The following is a 17,777-nucleotide window of genomic DNA, read 5'->3' as shown; positions in this document are numbered from 1 at the left end:
ATGATTAGACGTGTTATTATCATAAGTGGGTTACGGGCCCCCCCCCCCCACCCTACCGGTTCAAATGGGACACCTGAGCTAAACGTCCGACTCCGCGCTAACGTACCGCATCGGAGAGAAGCAATGCAACGGCCGTGCGTTCAGATTGATTTCTGCTGCCGTCGAGCGTGGTTTTGATTAAAAACGGAGCGGAGTTGTTTTTCTTTGTGTTTCGGGGTGACTCAACAAGCTGCAGCTACTGCAGCTCAGAGACAACGTCTCTGTTGAGCGTCTGCAGGGATATTGGCCCGGGCTGCACCCACAGCCTGATCCAGAAGAATATCTTTGATGTGTGTGTGTGTGTGTGTGTGTGTGTGTGTGTGTGTGTGTGTGTGTGTGTGTGTGTGTGTGTGTGTGTGTGTTCGTGCGTGTGTGTGTGTGCATGCGTGTGTGTGTGCGTATGTGTGCGCGTGTGTATGTGTGCGCGTGTGTGCGTGTGTGTGTGTGTGTGTGTGTGTGTGCTTGCGTGACTGTGTGTGTGTGTGTGTCTTTGTGAGAGAGGTTGTGTGTGCGTGAGAGTGTGCGTGAGAGTGTGCGTGTGTGTGCAAGCGTGTGTGCTAAGCCTGAGAAAGAGGCTCTGTGGCACTCAGTATAATTAAAGGAACAAGAGCAGATTCATGTCAGCCAGTGACGGTCTTTTATGCTCAGTGACGGTTGGTGTCTCTGAACCAATCTCTTCCTGTCTGGTGCATTTGACATCATTTCGGTTATCACGATGGAAAAACAAAAGAGCACATTGGTTCACAGTGCAAGCCAAGTGCACGTTTTACAAAGTCCAGAGATATTTCCCTCACTATTACAAAGTGATTGTACGTGTGGTACTTGACTTGACTTAAGCCCTTTGGCTCCTCCGAGGAGCGTAGGCCATTGACGATGATGTCTTCCGTCTCACTCGGTTGGGGGCAAGTTTTCGAGGTCTCCCCAGTTGTGTCCGCTCCCAGACATCTCTGTCTGGACATCCCCTCCTCCAACTGTTCCTTCCCCTGCGGGCTTGTCGGGTGATGTTGGTGGCTGGTTTCCTGAGGGTGTGTCCTATCCAGCTCCACTTTCTTCTGAGGATCTGTAGGTCCCTGGGATTCTGTCCAGTTCTCTCCCACAGGTCCACGGTCCTGACCTTGTCTCCCTCCACCAGATATTCGTACAGCATCACCTGCTTCACGTTGGAGTTGAAGATGCAGAGTTTAGTATTAATTGAGATGGTTTTGCGAGATGGTTTTGCGTATATATATATATATCATATATATACATATGAATATGAATAAAGGGTTCCCCAGCTTGTTCATGTGGAGAACCCTTTTTGGTGCCATGTAGAACTCTTTTGGAAAGAGTGTATGCATCACATTAACATTTTTACATGTTTGGCTTTTAGCCGACGCCTTTATCCAAAGCGACTTACAACAAATGCATTTGACTAAGTAAGTGAATCGTCTATGTAACAGTTATAGCAGGAACAAATGATCTATACTCTGGCAGTCGGCCATTTGCAGTCATAACGCCAGAAGAAGGAAGAATATATTTCTCTAGGGGAGGTCGATGCTAGCATATGCCAATTACAACCGCAACTCACTTCCCACCTCTGGTGCCTTACTGTGTCAACAAAGTGGATGAACTCTTGAACTCCTTGGAAAATGAAAAGAAGAAAAAAACAATAGTTTGTGTGTCTGGCCAGAGCAGGCCGAGGTTAGCGGACTCAGTACGGAGAGTTCCGCATCCCTCCATCTCCGCGTGTCTGCGCTTTCCCTCTGCATCCCTCCATCTGACCGGTCTTGGTTGCCACCTGACCCCAGGTGGGTGGGTGGGTGAAAGCTCTCCTCTGTCGCCACTTCCCCCCTTCTTTCCCTCTTTCTCTCTCTCTCTCTCTTTTCTTTCTATTGCCCTTTACCTCAGTCACCTCTGCAGTTGGTTTTGGGTTTGTTGTGGCATAGCGCAGAGGCATTTGTCACAATGGGCTTGGAGAAGCACAGGGGGTCTCTGGCCTCTTGGTAAATGCCTTCCTATATTGTGTGCTGCAGTCTTGCAGTTTTTTTAGTGTCTCCTCTCTCTCTCTCTGTATCATCCTTGTTTTCTCTCCCTCTGTTGCCTTCTGCTCTCTTTCTCTCTTTCTTCCTCTCTCTCCGTTTGTCTCTGCCTGCCGTGGGTGGTTTATCTATATGAATGGCCTGTTTGCTCACCCTTTTCATCCGAAATAAGTCTTCCCCCGAGGCCGTGTGGAAGCTCCTTTCTCATTTGGAGATTTGAGCTGAACCCACTGACAGGGGTTTTGGAGATCTTTGTGAAATATTGAAAGAGCAGTGGTTTACTGAACACACAAGAAATCGCTGTGCGCGTGTGCGCGCGTTTTAAAGCACCAGGCGATTCCGTCAATCCGTCGGCTTGGGATAGACGCGTCCTTGAGAAATGGGGTTTAACCTGTCAGGCAAACATGGAAGGAGTTCTTGCTTGGGGGGGGAAAAAAGGCTGTTTGAAGGACAGCCAAGGTCATCCACCGTGATGCGTTAGTGGTGAACGTGTACGGACTGCCCTTCCTCCTCCAGACTCACTAAACCGCCAGCGGAGGCCCGGGCCGCCCGGGTTCTCATTTTCAGTCGCGACGCGGTTCTGTACTGTTCGTTACGCCGTAGCGCCAGCCTCGAGGCTAGAGCTGTGTGGTCATGTTTTTGTTATGTTACTGGGAAGTGAATCAACCTCAGCAGAACGTGTTCTACCTCCAGTAATGTGTCGTCTCCTGCCCGCTGCAATGTTCACACTCCAGTATCAGATTGGACCGTATCACCATCTGGTTGGATGCCAAACTATATTTCGTTGTCTCAGTACTTAAAGTTGAACCTAATCCAATCAGTGTACACAGTGTTGTTTGAAGGAATTGGCCCTCGCAATCCAGGACATTACACTAGGCTCATATCCCAACGCACATCATTTGTTCTCAGGAATTGGCCTCGACTGTACAGCTAGAGCAACTTAGCGCCAGACTCAAAGCCGAGACCTGTGCGCTCATGTATTTGTTTGTTACTGACAGTACGATTCCCAGGAAACCCCATTTCGTAACCGAGTTCCACTGCCACGGTTAGGGTTTTGTCCAAATCTGTGGAAGTGGTATTGTGTGTTGTCCTCATGCGGGGAGCTTTAATCAACACCCACAGCGGGGATGACGGATATACCAGAGAGGGGCTGGAACAATCACGCTGTTCAGAAACACTGAGGGGAACTTCCCCCGTGTTACAGGAACCAGAGATATGCTGCTGGGCCATTCCGGCTTGTGCAATGTGTGCAAGGTGTTTCATCCAAAAAGTTGCAATCAAGTTCATACTTAAACCTTCCAGAACACACCGTCTGTGATCATAGGGTTAGGGTTAGCCCATATTCATTATATAACTGTAACTTGAATATGTTTTGGTAAACAGTTTTTAAATCAATTAAATCTGGTAGTATGTAGTGTCTTTATGGTCACATTGTGGTCTGGTAGTATGTAGTGTCTTTATGGTCACAGTGGTCTGGTAGTATGTAGTGTCTTTATGGTCACATTGTGGTCTGGTAGTATGTAGTGTCTTTATGGTCACAGTGGTCTGGTAGTATGTAGTGTCTTTATGGTCACAGTGGTCTGGTAGTATGTAGTGTCTTTATGGTCACAGTGGTCTGGTAGTATGTCTTTATGGTCACAGTGGTCTGGTAGTATGTCTTTATGGTCACAGTGTGGTCTGATGTCTTGGTCCTCCTCTCTCCCCAGTTTGCGACCCACCTGGTGAAGGTGAACTACCCCCGCGTGGTGGTCCTGGACGGGGGCATCAACAAGATGAAGCCCACCGGCTTCCTCACTGTCCCCTCCCCGCAGATCTGAGACACGCCCCCCCGGCCCCAGAAACATCTCCAAAGGGAACAGCAGAGCCGCTCATGAAACCATGAGTCATTCTGTGTTTTTAGACCAGTTGAACGAAGACGACACAAAAAAAGGTTGTGTTGTATAGTGTTTTGTTTTGATATAGATTTGATCATGGGATGTAGCAGTCCTTTTTTTATATACATATATATATTCACAATGTTGTACATGCTCCAAAGAATGTCAGATTATTAAAAAGACTAAATGTGTTACTTATTCCTGTTTGACTTGTTTGTTTTCTCACTGTGTATGAACAAATAGTAGTAGGTATGTATACAGAAAGATACGTTATTTTATTTTATTAACTTGGGTTTGATTAACGATCTGTTTGTGTTCATGTATGCAGTGAATGACATAAAACCTCATATTGTGTCTATTGTGCAGCAACCAGTTGTTATCATTTGTAAATGTGATGCAATGATAAGCTGAGTAATCAGTAGGGGTATTGCACTGTATAAGCATTGTTCTATACTTGCTGTATTACACACACCTGTCGCCCCTGGGGCTGGACTGGTACACAATGCACAATAGATGAGAGCAGCGCATCCGTGTATTTTGCCCTCATGTCATGCCCCCGCCCCTTTTTAGGTGAAAACACTCCCTTTAGTTAGACTGGCGGTAAATTCAAATTGGTCTCTGCCAATTTAATAACATAAAATAAGAATACAGTATTGCTTTTTAGCTAGTAGGAGCCCAAATCCTATGGCCAGTCAGGCAAAGAATGATGTAATGTTGCCAATCGATGATCAGCGTCGTTATATAGAAAAGATGTATGAAATAATTGGGGGTTGATGAGTGTCCTTTCAGTCTGCCTCCATCAAAGTGGACGAACGGCTGCACCCAATGGCCTGAGGTGTCATATCCTGACATGTACAACGACCTTATTCAATCTCCAGGTAATCTATCACTTTTTTTGTCATTAAGACACTTTATTTTGTTTATCCGTAAGCTGACCGCATAACATTAACAGTATTAATCACAATGCCACATATCAAATTCTTTCAGAAGAAAATAAACGCTCTTCCTGTTTGATTGATTGATTGAAAACCTTTATTGTCCCCAATGGGGAAATGTTGTTGTCAAACAGCTCAGTTAGGGCAGAAAACATTCAATAAAATACAGAAAACAGTGCAGGCTCAATAAGTAAAAAGTTCCAAGTTCCAAAGTTCCAGCTCCAGGTCTCCCCCACCCTGCAGGGCCTGGTTGTAGAGTCGGAGTGCAGCTGGAACAAAGGACTGTCCAAATCTTTTTGTACTTTGACGGGGGAGAACAAATCTGTGGCTGAACTTGCTCCTCATCCCCGCCAGCTCGCAGTACATCGGGTGGGAGGGATTGGCCAGCATGGCCGCCAGTTTTTTCCCCATCCTCTGTTCTGCCACCACCTCTAGGCTGTCCAGCCCGGTCCCCACCACAGAGCTGGCCTTCTTCACCAGTTTGTTTAGCTTCGCAGCATCCCTGGCACAGATGTTTCCACCCCAGCAGGCCACGGCGAAGAACAGAACGCTGGCAACCACCGACTGATAAAACATTTGCAGCAGCTTGTTGCAGACACCGAAAGACCTCAGCCTTCTCAGGAAAAACAGTCTGCTCTGCCCTTTTTTCTGCCCCTTCTTTGGTGAAAAGGTAAATTATTGTATTGTATTTTATTATTTTTAAGTTAGAGGGGTCTGGCGGTGGTGATGTATGTGTGTATAGGCAGTACTCAAGTTGTAAAAGAAAATCAGGGGGGATCGGCCTTCCATCCATTGAACTTGCAAGCCTGTGATGTTGGGGTGAATGTCTTACCATTGATCTACGACTGCTTCATAGGTTTCCTCTGTTTGGAAGTTATATTCATGCATTAGATCAGACTAAGACACCAAACATTTGAACATTGTATGTTTAAATATGCACTCATTTGCATAACATTCAAGAACAGAAATCTGAACATTGGATGAAGCCAGGTTATTGTTTCATCTTGTTGACATAATAGTCAACAGCGTTCACACAGGGGATTTTGGATATCTATCAGAAAATACTGGTAAACAGCCATACAATGTTATATAAATCAGGCTATGAGAGATATATTAACAAAACCCTAAGCCTTCAGAATATAGATGGGAATAAAACTGGAAAGTTTGGTGTATGGAAGTGCTACTGAAGTGGAGATTTCTGGCTCAGAGTTTGATAAATTAGCCTTATATAGGAGAATATACAGACACACAAGAACCTTTATTTGTAGAGCACTTTTCCTGCAAATGTTGCAGCTCAAAGTGCTTTAACATATCCATACTGCATAAAAACAATAGAACAATAGCAATAATATAAAACAAGAATAAACCATACAATCCAAGGGGCATAGAACAAAGACTAACTAAATAATATAAGAATTACTATAACATTTAAACATTTAAAGTAAATACATAGTGGACATAGTATAGTAAAATAAACACCTAATGTGTATTTTGGACATCTTGTGTGAAAGAAGACATGTTATGGAAGCAAAATAGGCCAACATCTCTAAATCATTAATAATAATAACTTTAATTTATATAGCGCCTTTCAAAAAAATCCAAGGACGCTTTACAATTCAAGGGAATGATCAGACAGACAAAACAGAAACAGTGACTAAGGGCCATAGGCCTTGGAGAACAGATGTGTTTTGAGGGCTAATTTGAAGGAGTCCAGGGTGGGGGCGTTGCGGATCACTATGGGGAGGGAGTTCCAGAGAGTAGGTGCGGCCACGCTGCGGACCGCAGGTTCCGGGAAGGGGTATGCTGGCGGAGGAGGTCAGTTAGGTACTGGGGGGTGCAGGCGTGGAGGGATTTGTAGGTGAGGAGGATTTTGTAAGTGATGCGGGACTTGACCGTGGAGGTGAATGAGGGTGGGGGTGACGTGCTGCCAGGTCTTGGTGTGGGTGAGGACCATGGCAGCTGAGTTCTGATGGATGAAGTCCCCAACCTTCCGGAGCAGCGCCTTGGGTGCCACAACCATGAGCTCTGTTTTCTTGGTGTTGAGTTTGAGGAGGTTAGATCCCATCCAGGTTTTTATTTCGAGCAGGCAGTTGATGAGGGACTGGGGGGGGAGCGGAGAGGATGGGGTGGAGCTGAGGTAGATTTGGGTAACGTCGGCGTAGCAGTGGTAGTTAAGGCTGTGACGACGGAGGATCTGGCCGAGGGGAGCATGTAAATGGTGAAGAGGAGGGGTCAGAGTACAGAGCCTTGGGGGACGCCTTGGTTGACTGGGGCTGGGGGGGAGCTTGAGCCGTGGATGGAGACAAACTGTTCCCTGTTTGAGAGGTATGATGTGAACCAGGAGAGGCTGAACCAGTAACACCCAGGTGGGTGGAGAGGCGGTTGAGGAGGATGGTGTGGGAGACAGTGTCGAAGGCAGCAGAGAGGTCCAGGAGGATGAGGATACTGAAACGGCCCGAGTCAGCAGCAATTAGGATCGTTGGTGATTTTAATGAGGGCGGTTTCCGTGCTGTGGTGAGATCTGAAGCCGGATTGTAGGGCATCGAGCTCATGGTTGGACATATACTGATGGATTTGGCCGGTGGCTGCTCTTTCCAGGGTTTTACTCAGGAAGGGAAGGTTGGAGATCGGCCAGTGGTTGTGGAGGTCATCAGGGTCCAGACCAGGTTTCTTGAGGATGGGGGTGACTGAGGCAGTTTTAAAGCTGCTGGGGACTATGCCAGATAGCAGGGAGGTATTAATAATATACACCATGTAGGGGCAGAGGGTGGGTAAGCAGTCCTTGACCAGGGCTGTGGGCATGGGGTCCAGTGAGCAGGTGGAGGTCTTGGCCGGGGTGACCAGCCTGGCAGGGTCCACTGGAGAGAAGGAGGAAAAGCAGCATTGGGGGGGCACGGCGCTGGGGCGGGGTCGTCGTGTGGCTGGGTTGCGGGAGGGGCTGGTGCCCGAAGCTGCTGGTGGATGGAGTCAACCTTTGAGTGAAAGAAGTCCAGGAATTTGGAGCAGCGGTCGGGAGCACCAGGAGGGTGGGGGGCGGAGTAGACGGTTGATGGTGGTGAATAGTGTTCTGGGGGTTTTGCCGGGAGCCAATGAGACGGGAATAATATAGGGTCTTAGTGTGGGAGAGAGCATCCTAGTAGGCAGTCACATGGTCCCTGTAGGCCAGGAGATGGACTGTGAGGCCGTTTTTTTTGGACAGCCTCTCCAGCTGGCGACCAGTGGCCTTCATGGTGCGGAGTTCGGCGGTGAACCAGGGGCCAGGGCGGGTGAAGGAGACGGTCCGGGTTTTGAGGGGGGCAAGGGAGTTGAGACTGAGGGATAGGGCAGCGTTGTAGTGGGCTACCAGGCCGTCCACCGTGGTGTCCAGTGCATGCCGTGTCTCACCTTAATCTCACATTTGACACGGTTTGTCGGAAACATACTCAAAAGCACTGTTGATTAACAATAGGAGTGTTGGAGATCTGGTTCATGCTTTAGATTTTTTTTTTAAACTGTTGTTGAGGTTATGCTTTCATAATAATAACTTGTATTTATATAGTGCTTTTCAGGATACCCATGGTCACTTTACAGAGACAGAGGAAAGAAAACCAAAACAGTCAGACAAACAAACAAAAAAACAACAGAGCTAGAGGCAGAGGCCTTGGTGAACACGTGAGACTTGAGGGCCATTTTAAAGGCGTCCAGGGTGGGGATGTTGACTTGAGGGCCGCTTGAAAGGCGTCCACTGGGGGGTGTTGCAGATCACCGCAGGGAGTTGAAGATCACCGCACTAAAAGCGTACTAGAATGTGGGCGGAGGAGTTCGGATAGGTTCTGAGGGGCACAGGCATGGAGGGACTTGTAGGTGAGGAGGATTTTGTAGTAATAATTTAATTTTAATAATTTTGCCATTTAGCAGACGCTTTTATCCAAAGCGACTTACAATTACGAATTACAGGGACATTCCCCCTGGAGTAACTGAGGGCTAAGTGCCTTACCCAAGGGCACACTAGTAGTGGTGTGGCTTCAGGCGGGATTTGAACTCACAACCTTCCGAACCCAAGTCCAACTCACTATCCACTAGACCACCACTACCCCCAGTAGGTGCAGGACTTGACCGGAAGCCAGTGGAGGTGGATGAGGGTGGCCAATGTTCTTTAGGTAGAAGAAGGCAGGTTTTGTGACGGACTTGATGTGGGTTTGGAAGGAGAGGGTGGAGTCAAAGATGACACCCGGGTTGCGGACTTCAGGAGATGGGGAGATGGGGCGGCTGTCGACCTCGAGGATGAACGCTACGTGTGAAATTAAAATGGATAAAGATGCAATTTTATCATACGTCTCGTTTGTCGTCATAAACATTTATCCAAGATTGTTAGTCTGTTGTGTGCTTTACAAAGAAAATTCTATGTACATATAAAATAAAACAATAACATTGAAAACAACAAATGCTGTGCTTACTGTAGGATTTCCTCTGGAGAATTCTTTAGTTGAGTGCAATCAACATTTGGTTATTATCTCACCCTTCCTTTACTACGGCACAAGAGAATTGTAGGACCTGTAGTCCATGGGCCCAAAATGTCACATATCGGTGCCACTCAAGGTGGCAAAACCTACAAATTTTTGATAGATACATGTCTGTCGATGATATTTTGGTATGATAATTCCTGAGTGGCAGCTGAGTCACAGTTATCAGCTCATAAAGTTAACCACTCCCTAAGGGTTAACCACCCCCTAAGGTATTTTAGACATTGGTGCCTGTCCTGGTTTAGACTCATGGTAAATACATTTTTCTATATTTTATAACATAGTGTTTGGTATCATATAAGGGGACCTTTTTAGCTTTCATTCAAGACCCAATCTTGCTGAGAAATATAGAGGTCACTGGAGCTCTTCAAAATGTCAATGACACAGATCTTTCCACAATTTCCACCTAAACTATATCATTTCTTTTAGCCCTGTGGCATCTAGGAACATCAGAGAGCTAAAACAGAACAACTGGAATACTCAATGGATTCAGGAAATTTATAATATACCCATACTATTTCATTGTGAAAGGTGATTGTGAGCCTTAAATTAGAAGGGCATTATTAAACTGACTATAGACCAAAACCAGTTAGCTCACATACTGGTTCTTATACATTTGTTTAAATACACAATGAAAATACTGGATCATAATGAATACCACAGTGACGTAAGAAGCTACTTGAATTGTATAAACTTGTTCATCTTCTTCTGGTTCTATACTCCAAAAGTTTGGATTTGAAACCAAACAATTACTATGTTACTACTAAGTTAAAGTAGGGATTTTCATCTTTTATATGACGGTATTTGGTTTCACTGTTTAGAAATGACACAGTTTTTATACACATGCCTCTATTTCAGAGCACCAAAATAAATGGGGAAGAATCATAATCTCTAATTAAACTATTAAATCTCTCATAATTAAACACTCATTGACAATTGGCTTGACAGATGTTTCTGGTAAATCTGTGTGCCGTTACATAATTTGTGTGAGCGTAAGAGTGCTGTCACTGTCTGCTATTGATTCTAGGCTTTGTGTTTGGCTTTGGAGTCTGTTATTGGTGTCTGTCAACACGAGGTCCAAAGAGTAGTCAAGGAAACCATTATTAGGCGGGAAAATCTTTAAACCAAAATCTGAAACAGACAAAAATATAGGCATGCCAAAATCAACAGCTTGGAACATTACAAAAAATAAAAAAATAAAACAGCACTCGTGACCTCATCAAGGAGGGAGGCTTCTACAACGCTACAATTCTTACTGAAGACAAAACCAGAAACAACTGAGACCACCGTCCCAATAGGTCACCGGCCGAACCTGGGGCAAGTTGTTTTGTCAGATCTACCTGGCTGACTTTGAGTCGTATAGGGGAAATCAGAAATAAAAAAAGAATCAGGATGGTTCTGATCCAGATGAAAGGTTTTGAACAACTGGGCTCTGATAAGATTTTAGGCAAAGAGACCTGAAGACAATCAATAACTGAGCTGGCTGCAGTACAGGCCTGGCAGAGCACCGGGACATACAGCTATCTGGTGGGATGAACGGGTCACTGACTGCAGACAGTTATTGTATGCGAAGGATTGTCGACCAAATACTAAACATGTGCTTGATTTTATGAATCCGTCCCGTTACTTTTGATGCGCTGAAACAGGGGGCCTATGTATAAAAAGTATGCTGAAACAAATATGTACACAAATATCATCACACAAAAGCTGAGAATCTATACTTTAACTTCATAGTAATTGTTTAATTTCGATTCCAAACTTTTGGAGTAGAGACAAAAGAGTGTGTATCTTGCTGGTCTGCCTGAGACAGTGAACGCCACCGATCCTGTCGACCTCCCTCCCGAGGTCAGGTTCTCCTTCACCAAGAAAACAGAATTTGGTCTGACAATCGCCGACGCTTAAGTCCAATTTCTATAGGAAATTGTTTTCAGGTTGTTTGTATTTGTATTTGTTTGTATTTGTATTTTCCTTTAATGTGCTTTCTGTTGTTGCCAAATTCGATTACTTGCTGATGTCTTCTGATAATTATATTATGTATGTATCTGACTGTTGCATCTATATATTGAGGTTGGGTTGTAGTGGTGGGTTGTGGAGTGATGACGGGCTGTGTGTGTGAGTGTGTGTGTAGGTGCTTTGTATTGTTATTTGTTATGTGTTACTATTATGTTTGTATCGTCATGTGAGGACCCCCTCGAAAATGAGAAGATTCTTCTCAAGGGGCTTACCTTAAATAAACAATCTCAATCTCAATATGTTCCACTGATTCGAATATCTACCGTGTCAGTTGAATAAAGGTATCTCCACAGAAAGCTGGTATTTTGCCAGCTTCCTTGAAAGTCACCTCTTCCACTTATGCCGCTGCAGACTAGTTACGCTGGGACTACAAGGCGTCCTACTAAAGACGGAACCGTTTGAAAGCGTCGAGCAGATCGGCGAAATCTTCACTCGCCAGAAGAGCGAAGTCTACGGTAGGTGCAGTATCTAAGACGGGTGAAAAAGACCCTGTAACCTGCATGTTAGATCATACAACTGCTCTTTACTCCTCATTGATGATGCTGACTGACGGTGTGTGTGTGTGTGTGTGTGTGTGTGTGTGTGTGTGTGTGTGTGTGAAGATTATGTTGAAAAGCACTGGGAGGAGGACGAGTTTTTCGGCTACCAGTTTCTGAACGGCCTCAACCCCATGACGATCCGACTCTGCTCAGAGCTGCCTAGCAACTTCCTCGTCTCTGAGGACATGGTGAAGGCCTCTCTGCAGGGGAACAGTCTCACAGAGGAGATGAAGGTATATCCGTCAATGCGACAATGTTTAAATTCGATCGTACTAAACTTGGGATCAGAGGTTCTTCACAGCATCTGGCGTTGAAGGTTGGCTCTGTTCTCAACAAGCGCCCCCGGTTCACACTCTTCAATGTGAAACAGGCAGGCAACATATTCCTGATCGACTACAAGGACCTGGACGGGTTGCAATCCAACGTGATCAATGGCGAACGGCAGTACCAGACCGCTCCACTTGTACTGTTGTACAGCACCCCTGTTACGGGTGGCATGACAAGGTCATGCCGATAGCGATCCAGGTAGAGTACTGGTACTTTTTTTTTTATTATCACTAATTCAAATTCAGCAACAATCAATGTCTTTCACATTGTGGGTTTAGATCACAATCATTACTTATTTGACTGACAATTGTTTCCAAGAGTCCTTAAACACTTCAAACTATTCTGTCCCTCTACCAAAGCTGAACCAGAAACCTGCAGAAGTTAACCCCATATTCCTGCCCACTGACTCCAAGTATGACTGGCTAATGGCCAAGATCTTTGTGAGGGCCGCTGACTTCAGCAAACACGAGCTCAACTTTCACCTGTTACGGACCCACATTATGGGTGAGGTGTTCACCATGGCAACGCTGCGCCAACTGCCGCCGGTGCATCCTCTCTACAAGGTAACCGGACGTATTCCGTCTTGGTCCCGTTCTAAAACAAACAATGCACTTTATATAAAGCCGTCCTAAGAGATAAAAAAATCAGGAGCGTTTTGCTACGTGTGGATTTAAGCATCTCAACAGACCGGCCTTTAATCAATCGTCAGGCTTGATTCATGATGGTTTTACACAGCCTTAAGATCAAGTTATTTCAATTGCAGCTGTGTTCCATTCACTCATCTACGATACTCCCTCCCTCCTCCCCATACTCTAGGTCCTGATTCCTCACACCCGTTACAATCTGCAGATTAACATCATGGCTCGATCACAGCTTATATCACCCACAGGAACGATCACCTTGGTAAGGTATCCACTCCCTCGCTGATCTTGTTTTTATATTCTTAACCTAACAAAAATGTAATGACCTCTTTCCTTGATAAATCCTGAATAATTAAACCTTTTCTTATCCAGGTTAGTCTCACTGACATTAAATACACTTTTCACAACAAGACACCTGGTCAAATCACAACCTGGTCCTAACTGCCACCTTCTTCTGCAGTACTACGCAGGTGTCGGAGGACAAGGGATGACAGACTACCTGTTGAGAGCCATGTCCTCGCTGACCTACAGCTCCCTCTGTATGCCGGAGGACATCAAGGCACGCGGCCTGGAGAATTACTTTGAAAACAGTTTACCGTGACTGTGGTCTCTATGCTGTCTGGAACTGTACCTAGCCTGATGCTAAAAGTTATTTCAACAGCAGCAGAGTTTAGCAGACAGGGAGATTAGTTAGCTCACTCATGTGACTTGGATGAGACTTAGACCCCCCTCCCACCCAAAATATATTTTTTGCATTTTGCAGATCTACACAATTCACATGGATGACATATTTTGAGATAAAAACGGCTAATTTAGCAGAAAGGTGACACTGTTTCTGTGTTATTCAGAGGTGCAAACGTATCAATTAAAAGATAACACAAGTTAGTGTAGCCACATGTGGCGGACATAGTAAGTACAAATACTATAGGAGAACCTCACGTCTCAATGTTGGGAAATTCTAGGGATGACAAATGACCCACCCAGAGTTGTCTATTATACAGACTGTGAATATACATCATGTACTGTGACATCTACTGCCCCCCAGCACTGCGTCTCCTTAAGACACCCCCTTGACCCCCTTGTACAGTTTCTCTGTTTCTCCAGTCTATATATATATTTTTTTTAATAATAATAATAATAATAAACCTCGGTTTAGAAGAAGGTGATAGAAGGTTTTTCTTTCTATCAATGGCCCCGGGCCTGAGCTGGATTATTCTTCCTGCTACGACTGGTGGATTGATGATTCACTTGCTTAGTCAAATGTATTGATTGTAAGTCGCTTTGGAATAAGGCGTCTGCTAAATGCCAAAAATGTAAAAATGTACTGTATCTCCATGTCTTTTTAGAACTACTATACATTACAGGACAGTTTGTAAAACAGCACCGTCATCTTCTCACCTGATTTCCCCCTCAGGAATCCCACAGAGCTTCCACACCGTTGAGCAGCTGGTCAAGTTTGTTACCATGGTGATGTTCACAGTATCAGGCCAACATGCGAGCGTCAACGCCGGACAGGTTTGAAGAAAAAACTAAAACAAACACACAGACATTATTAGACACACAGAGTCAATTCCATTAAGCGTTTCATTTTTAATTGTCTGTAGAATGTAAATAGAGAATCCACACACCCTGAGGTATGGAGACACTGAGATGAATTGAAAAATTAATGTCAATTACATAATTAAAATTCAGTTCACTTCCTGAATTGACCCCAACCCTCATTCCCAGAGCCATACATATACATGTGTTATACTAGTTATTCATAATGAATGAATGAATGGTCTTTATTGTCATTGATATAGTACAGGTACCAAACAACGACATTTGGGAGGGGTGGCTCCCCTGGTGCTAGGAAAGAAAAAAAAAGAAAGAAAAAAACAAGAAGGGAAAGGAGCTGGTTTACATAAATAAATGCTATGTACACTATCCACTATACTATACTGTACAGATAAAACGACTAGGGTTATCATATTGCACATAGTGTTATTGCACATTCATTTAAAGTGTCGCAGTTTGCAGGCTTGAAATGTACACATTTGTGCCTCAGCACTACACCTGATTTTTTCAATCCAGCAGCTGCCATCAATCCGTCCAGACTGTCCAGGGCCCAGAACCTAGGTCTTTGCTGTGTTCAGGGCCTGGATGGCCCTGGGGTAGAAGCTGAGCTTCAGTCTGTTTGTCCTTGCTGCCATGGTCCTGTACCGCCTTTTCGAGGGCAGCCGGGCAAAGTGTTCGTACCCAGGGTGGGATGGGTCTCTGGAGATCTTGGAGGCCTTCCTGAGGCAGCGTGTGTTGTACAGCTCTTCCAGAGAGGGGAGGGGGGCGCCGGTGATCTTCTGGGCTGTTCTCACGACTCTCTGTAGCGCATTTCTCTCTGCGGTTGTGCAGCTGGAGAACCAGTTGCAGATGCAGTAGGTGAGGATGCTCTCCACTGCGCAGCGGTAGAAGGCCACCAGTATCTCCTGCTTGTTGTGTTCCTTCCTGAGGACTCTCAGGAAGTAGAGCCGTCACTATGACAATGTGTCATAGTGAATGAATTAATTATCTTTATTGTCATTGTAACAGGTACAACGACATTTAAATGCAAACCCTAGGTGCTAACAAACAAAGACAGAATGAGACATAAATAGACATACTGTAAATAGGGGGGGAATATAAATATAAATAGGGGGATAAGTGATCGGTAGGCATCTGAGAATGTATCTATTATGTGAACTTCTATACTTGTATACACTATATGGCCTATTCACAGGGGGGGTATATAGACAGGGGGGAGTTAGCATGTAACTGTGTACTTTTATACACATATATACATTCTAAATCTGCTACTGCGACACTTTAATGAATGTGCAACAAATATTATGTGCAATATGACAACCCATGTTTACATAAGGTTCAGATATAGGAAAAAGTTAGGATATTTATAGCATAGCATAGTGTACAGCACAGTGTTTATTGTATAGTAGATAGTGTACATAGCCTTTATTTATTTATGTCAACCAGCTCTTTTCTCTTTTTTGTTTTACCCTTGGCTCTCTTGTTTTTAGTCTTTTTTCCAAGCACCAGGGGAGCCCCCCCTCCTAAATGTCATTGTACGGTACCTGTACTGTATAAATCACAATAAAGACCATTCATTCATTCATTCATTATAAACATATAAACATATGGACTAGTAGACTTATATACACTATATGACCCCTAACACAAGAATGTAAACATATTGCACGGTTATAGAACATACTTTATAGGTTACTATTATTTTTAGGTTATAGAACATATCATACTGTTAGAGGAGATACTGAAGAGATCCTTTTATAGCTTATCTTTTAACACATTGCAGTTTGACTTCGATGGCCGGATGCCCAACTCCCCCATTGCGCTGCAACTCCCTCCCCCCACCGCAAAGGGCTTGTCTAACGAGACCACCATGCTGCGGACCCTTCCTGACCAGAACGTGGCAGCAAACGGTCTTGCCACGGTGTACCTTCTAAGCAAGCCGTCCGACGACTTTGTGAGTACTGGTTTAACTTTGTCAATATTTCATCATAAGAACTTAAGATATTTAGCTGCACCTCTTGTCTCTTGGTCTTTTCACTTTTTTTTCTTTAGGTCCCAATTGGAACCTACCGAGAGAATTATTTCAGTGAGAAAATTCCACTGGAGAAGATAGAAGAGTTCCGGAATGACCTGAAGGGTCTCGCTGGCGACATCGAAAAAAGGAATGTCGGCCTCCCTTTGCCGTAGACTGCACTGAACCCTGGGACTGTGGAGAACAGCGTAGCTATCTAACACATGCCACTGTAGCGGAGGCGGTTCAGGGTCACCTTACTTGAGAGCTGACAACATGACCTTAGAATTCTAAGGTTCCATCTCCATTTTTGTCAAAATTGAGTTTTTTTTACATAATCTGATCCATTAGGTGTTTATTATTGCCTATGTGGTGTTATTTTTAAAATGTTGACATTTTTGAGTAAGTAATTCATAAAATACCAAGGTTCCATCTCACAAAACATAATGGGATGTAAAAACTTTGACACTCAATATCTCTGAACTACCCTAAACGGAGATAGAATTCTTTTATTTTATATATTTTATTTATGCATTTTCAGTTTACAGGGATAGACAAGATACATCAGAAGGACAATAAACCCCCCCACCTCCCCCTTCCCTCCTCCCCTAAGCAAATTAAACAAGCACGAGGACAGTAAAAAATAAATAAAATAAATAAACAAACAAACAGTAACATAACTAACTGCTCTTTAGATGTAAAATAAAGAAATAAAGATCAGCACCATTTTTCGATAGACGCCCGTGATGGGATTCGTGGTAAGTAATAATAAAATAAAATAATAATAATAATAATAATAATAATATTTATATATATATATATATAAATACACAGTATATCAACATCATATCAACATCAGCATCAACACATCTAGAGATAAGCCTCCTTGGCTGAGGGGCCTGGTTCATGAGAGTGTATAAGTTGACAGCGTAAAGGCATAAAGGCATTACAAAATTCAGGTCAGCTTCGATAAATAAGATATAAATGGTTGCCATATCCTGTCAAAGATTGCAGATTTGAGAGCGACAGTGTATCGGATCTTTTCCATGTGTAGCAGATTGGTGATCTCTGCTAACCAAGTTTTGCAGTGTATGAGTCAGGTGTGAGGTCACAGCTATATACAGTACATCAGAAAAACTTTTGAAAATATCTGACCAGAACTTATTTAGTTTAGGGCAGGACCAGAAAAGATGACCCAGTGTGCCCTCAGCTGATTTACACTTCGGGCAAACTGGGGATACAGAGGGGTAAAATGAGTGTAGTTTGGTACAGGAGTAGTGCAGTCTATGAATCACTTTAAATTGGATAAGTTGGTGTCGGG

The 17,777-nt window shown here is 44.2% G+C and overlaps 2 protein-coding genes across 3 annotated transcripts in view; both read left to right on the top strand.

Moving 5' to 3' along the window:
- The window catches only part of tbck (TBC1 domain containing kinase), a gene marked incomplete at its 5' end in the record, with an annotated part of 72,220 nt that extends 68,141 nt beyond the window's left edge, over nucleotides 1–4,079 (top strand). For both annotated transcript variants that reach the window (XM_080533831.1, XM_080533830.1), the window contains one exon: nucleotides 3,764–4,079. In XM_080533831.1, coding sequence (XP_080389957.1) covers nucleotides 3,764–3,874 — 111 coding nt within the window. In that variant the 3' untranslated portion in view covers nucleotides 3,875–4,079. The remainder of the gene's footprint in view (nucleotides 1–3,763) is intronic.
- A 4,990-nt stretch (nucleotides 4,080–9,069) lies between these two features.
- On the top strand, nucleotides 9,070–16,632 carry LOC308160707 (polyunsaturated fatty acid lipoxygenase ALOX15B-like; the record flags this gene model as incomplete). The annotated part of the gene is made up of 9 exons (XM_080534649.1): nucleotides 9,070–9,142; nucleotides 11,984–12,153; nucleotides 12,398–12,445; nucleotides 12,607–12,810; nucleotides 13,064–13,150; nucleotides 13,349–13,478; nucleotides 14,303–14,403; nucleotides 16,229–16,399; nucleotides 16,498–16,632. The coding sequence occupies 9 exons, from the start codon at nucleotides 9,070–9,072 to the stop codon at nucleotides 16,630–16,632; spliced, it is 1,119 nt and encodes a 372-aa protein (XP_080390775.1).
- Nucleotides 16,633–17,777: the final 1,145 nt, after the last annotated feature.

This window comes from Nansenia antarctica, assembly GCF_963989245.1.
Source record: "Nansenia antarctica genome assembly, chromosome: 6".
NCBI lineage: Eukaryota > Metazoa > Chordata > Actinopteri > Argentiniformes > Microstomatidae > Nansenia > Nansenia antarctica.
Note: the sequence above shows the minus strand (reverse complement) of the source record. Positions and strands in the feature narration are given on the sequence as shown.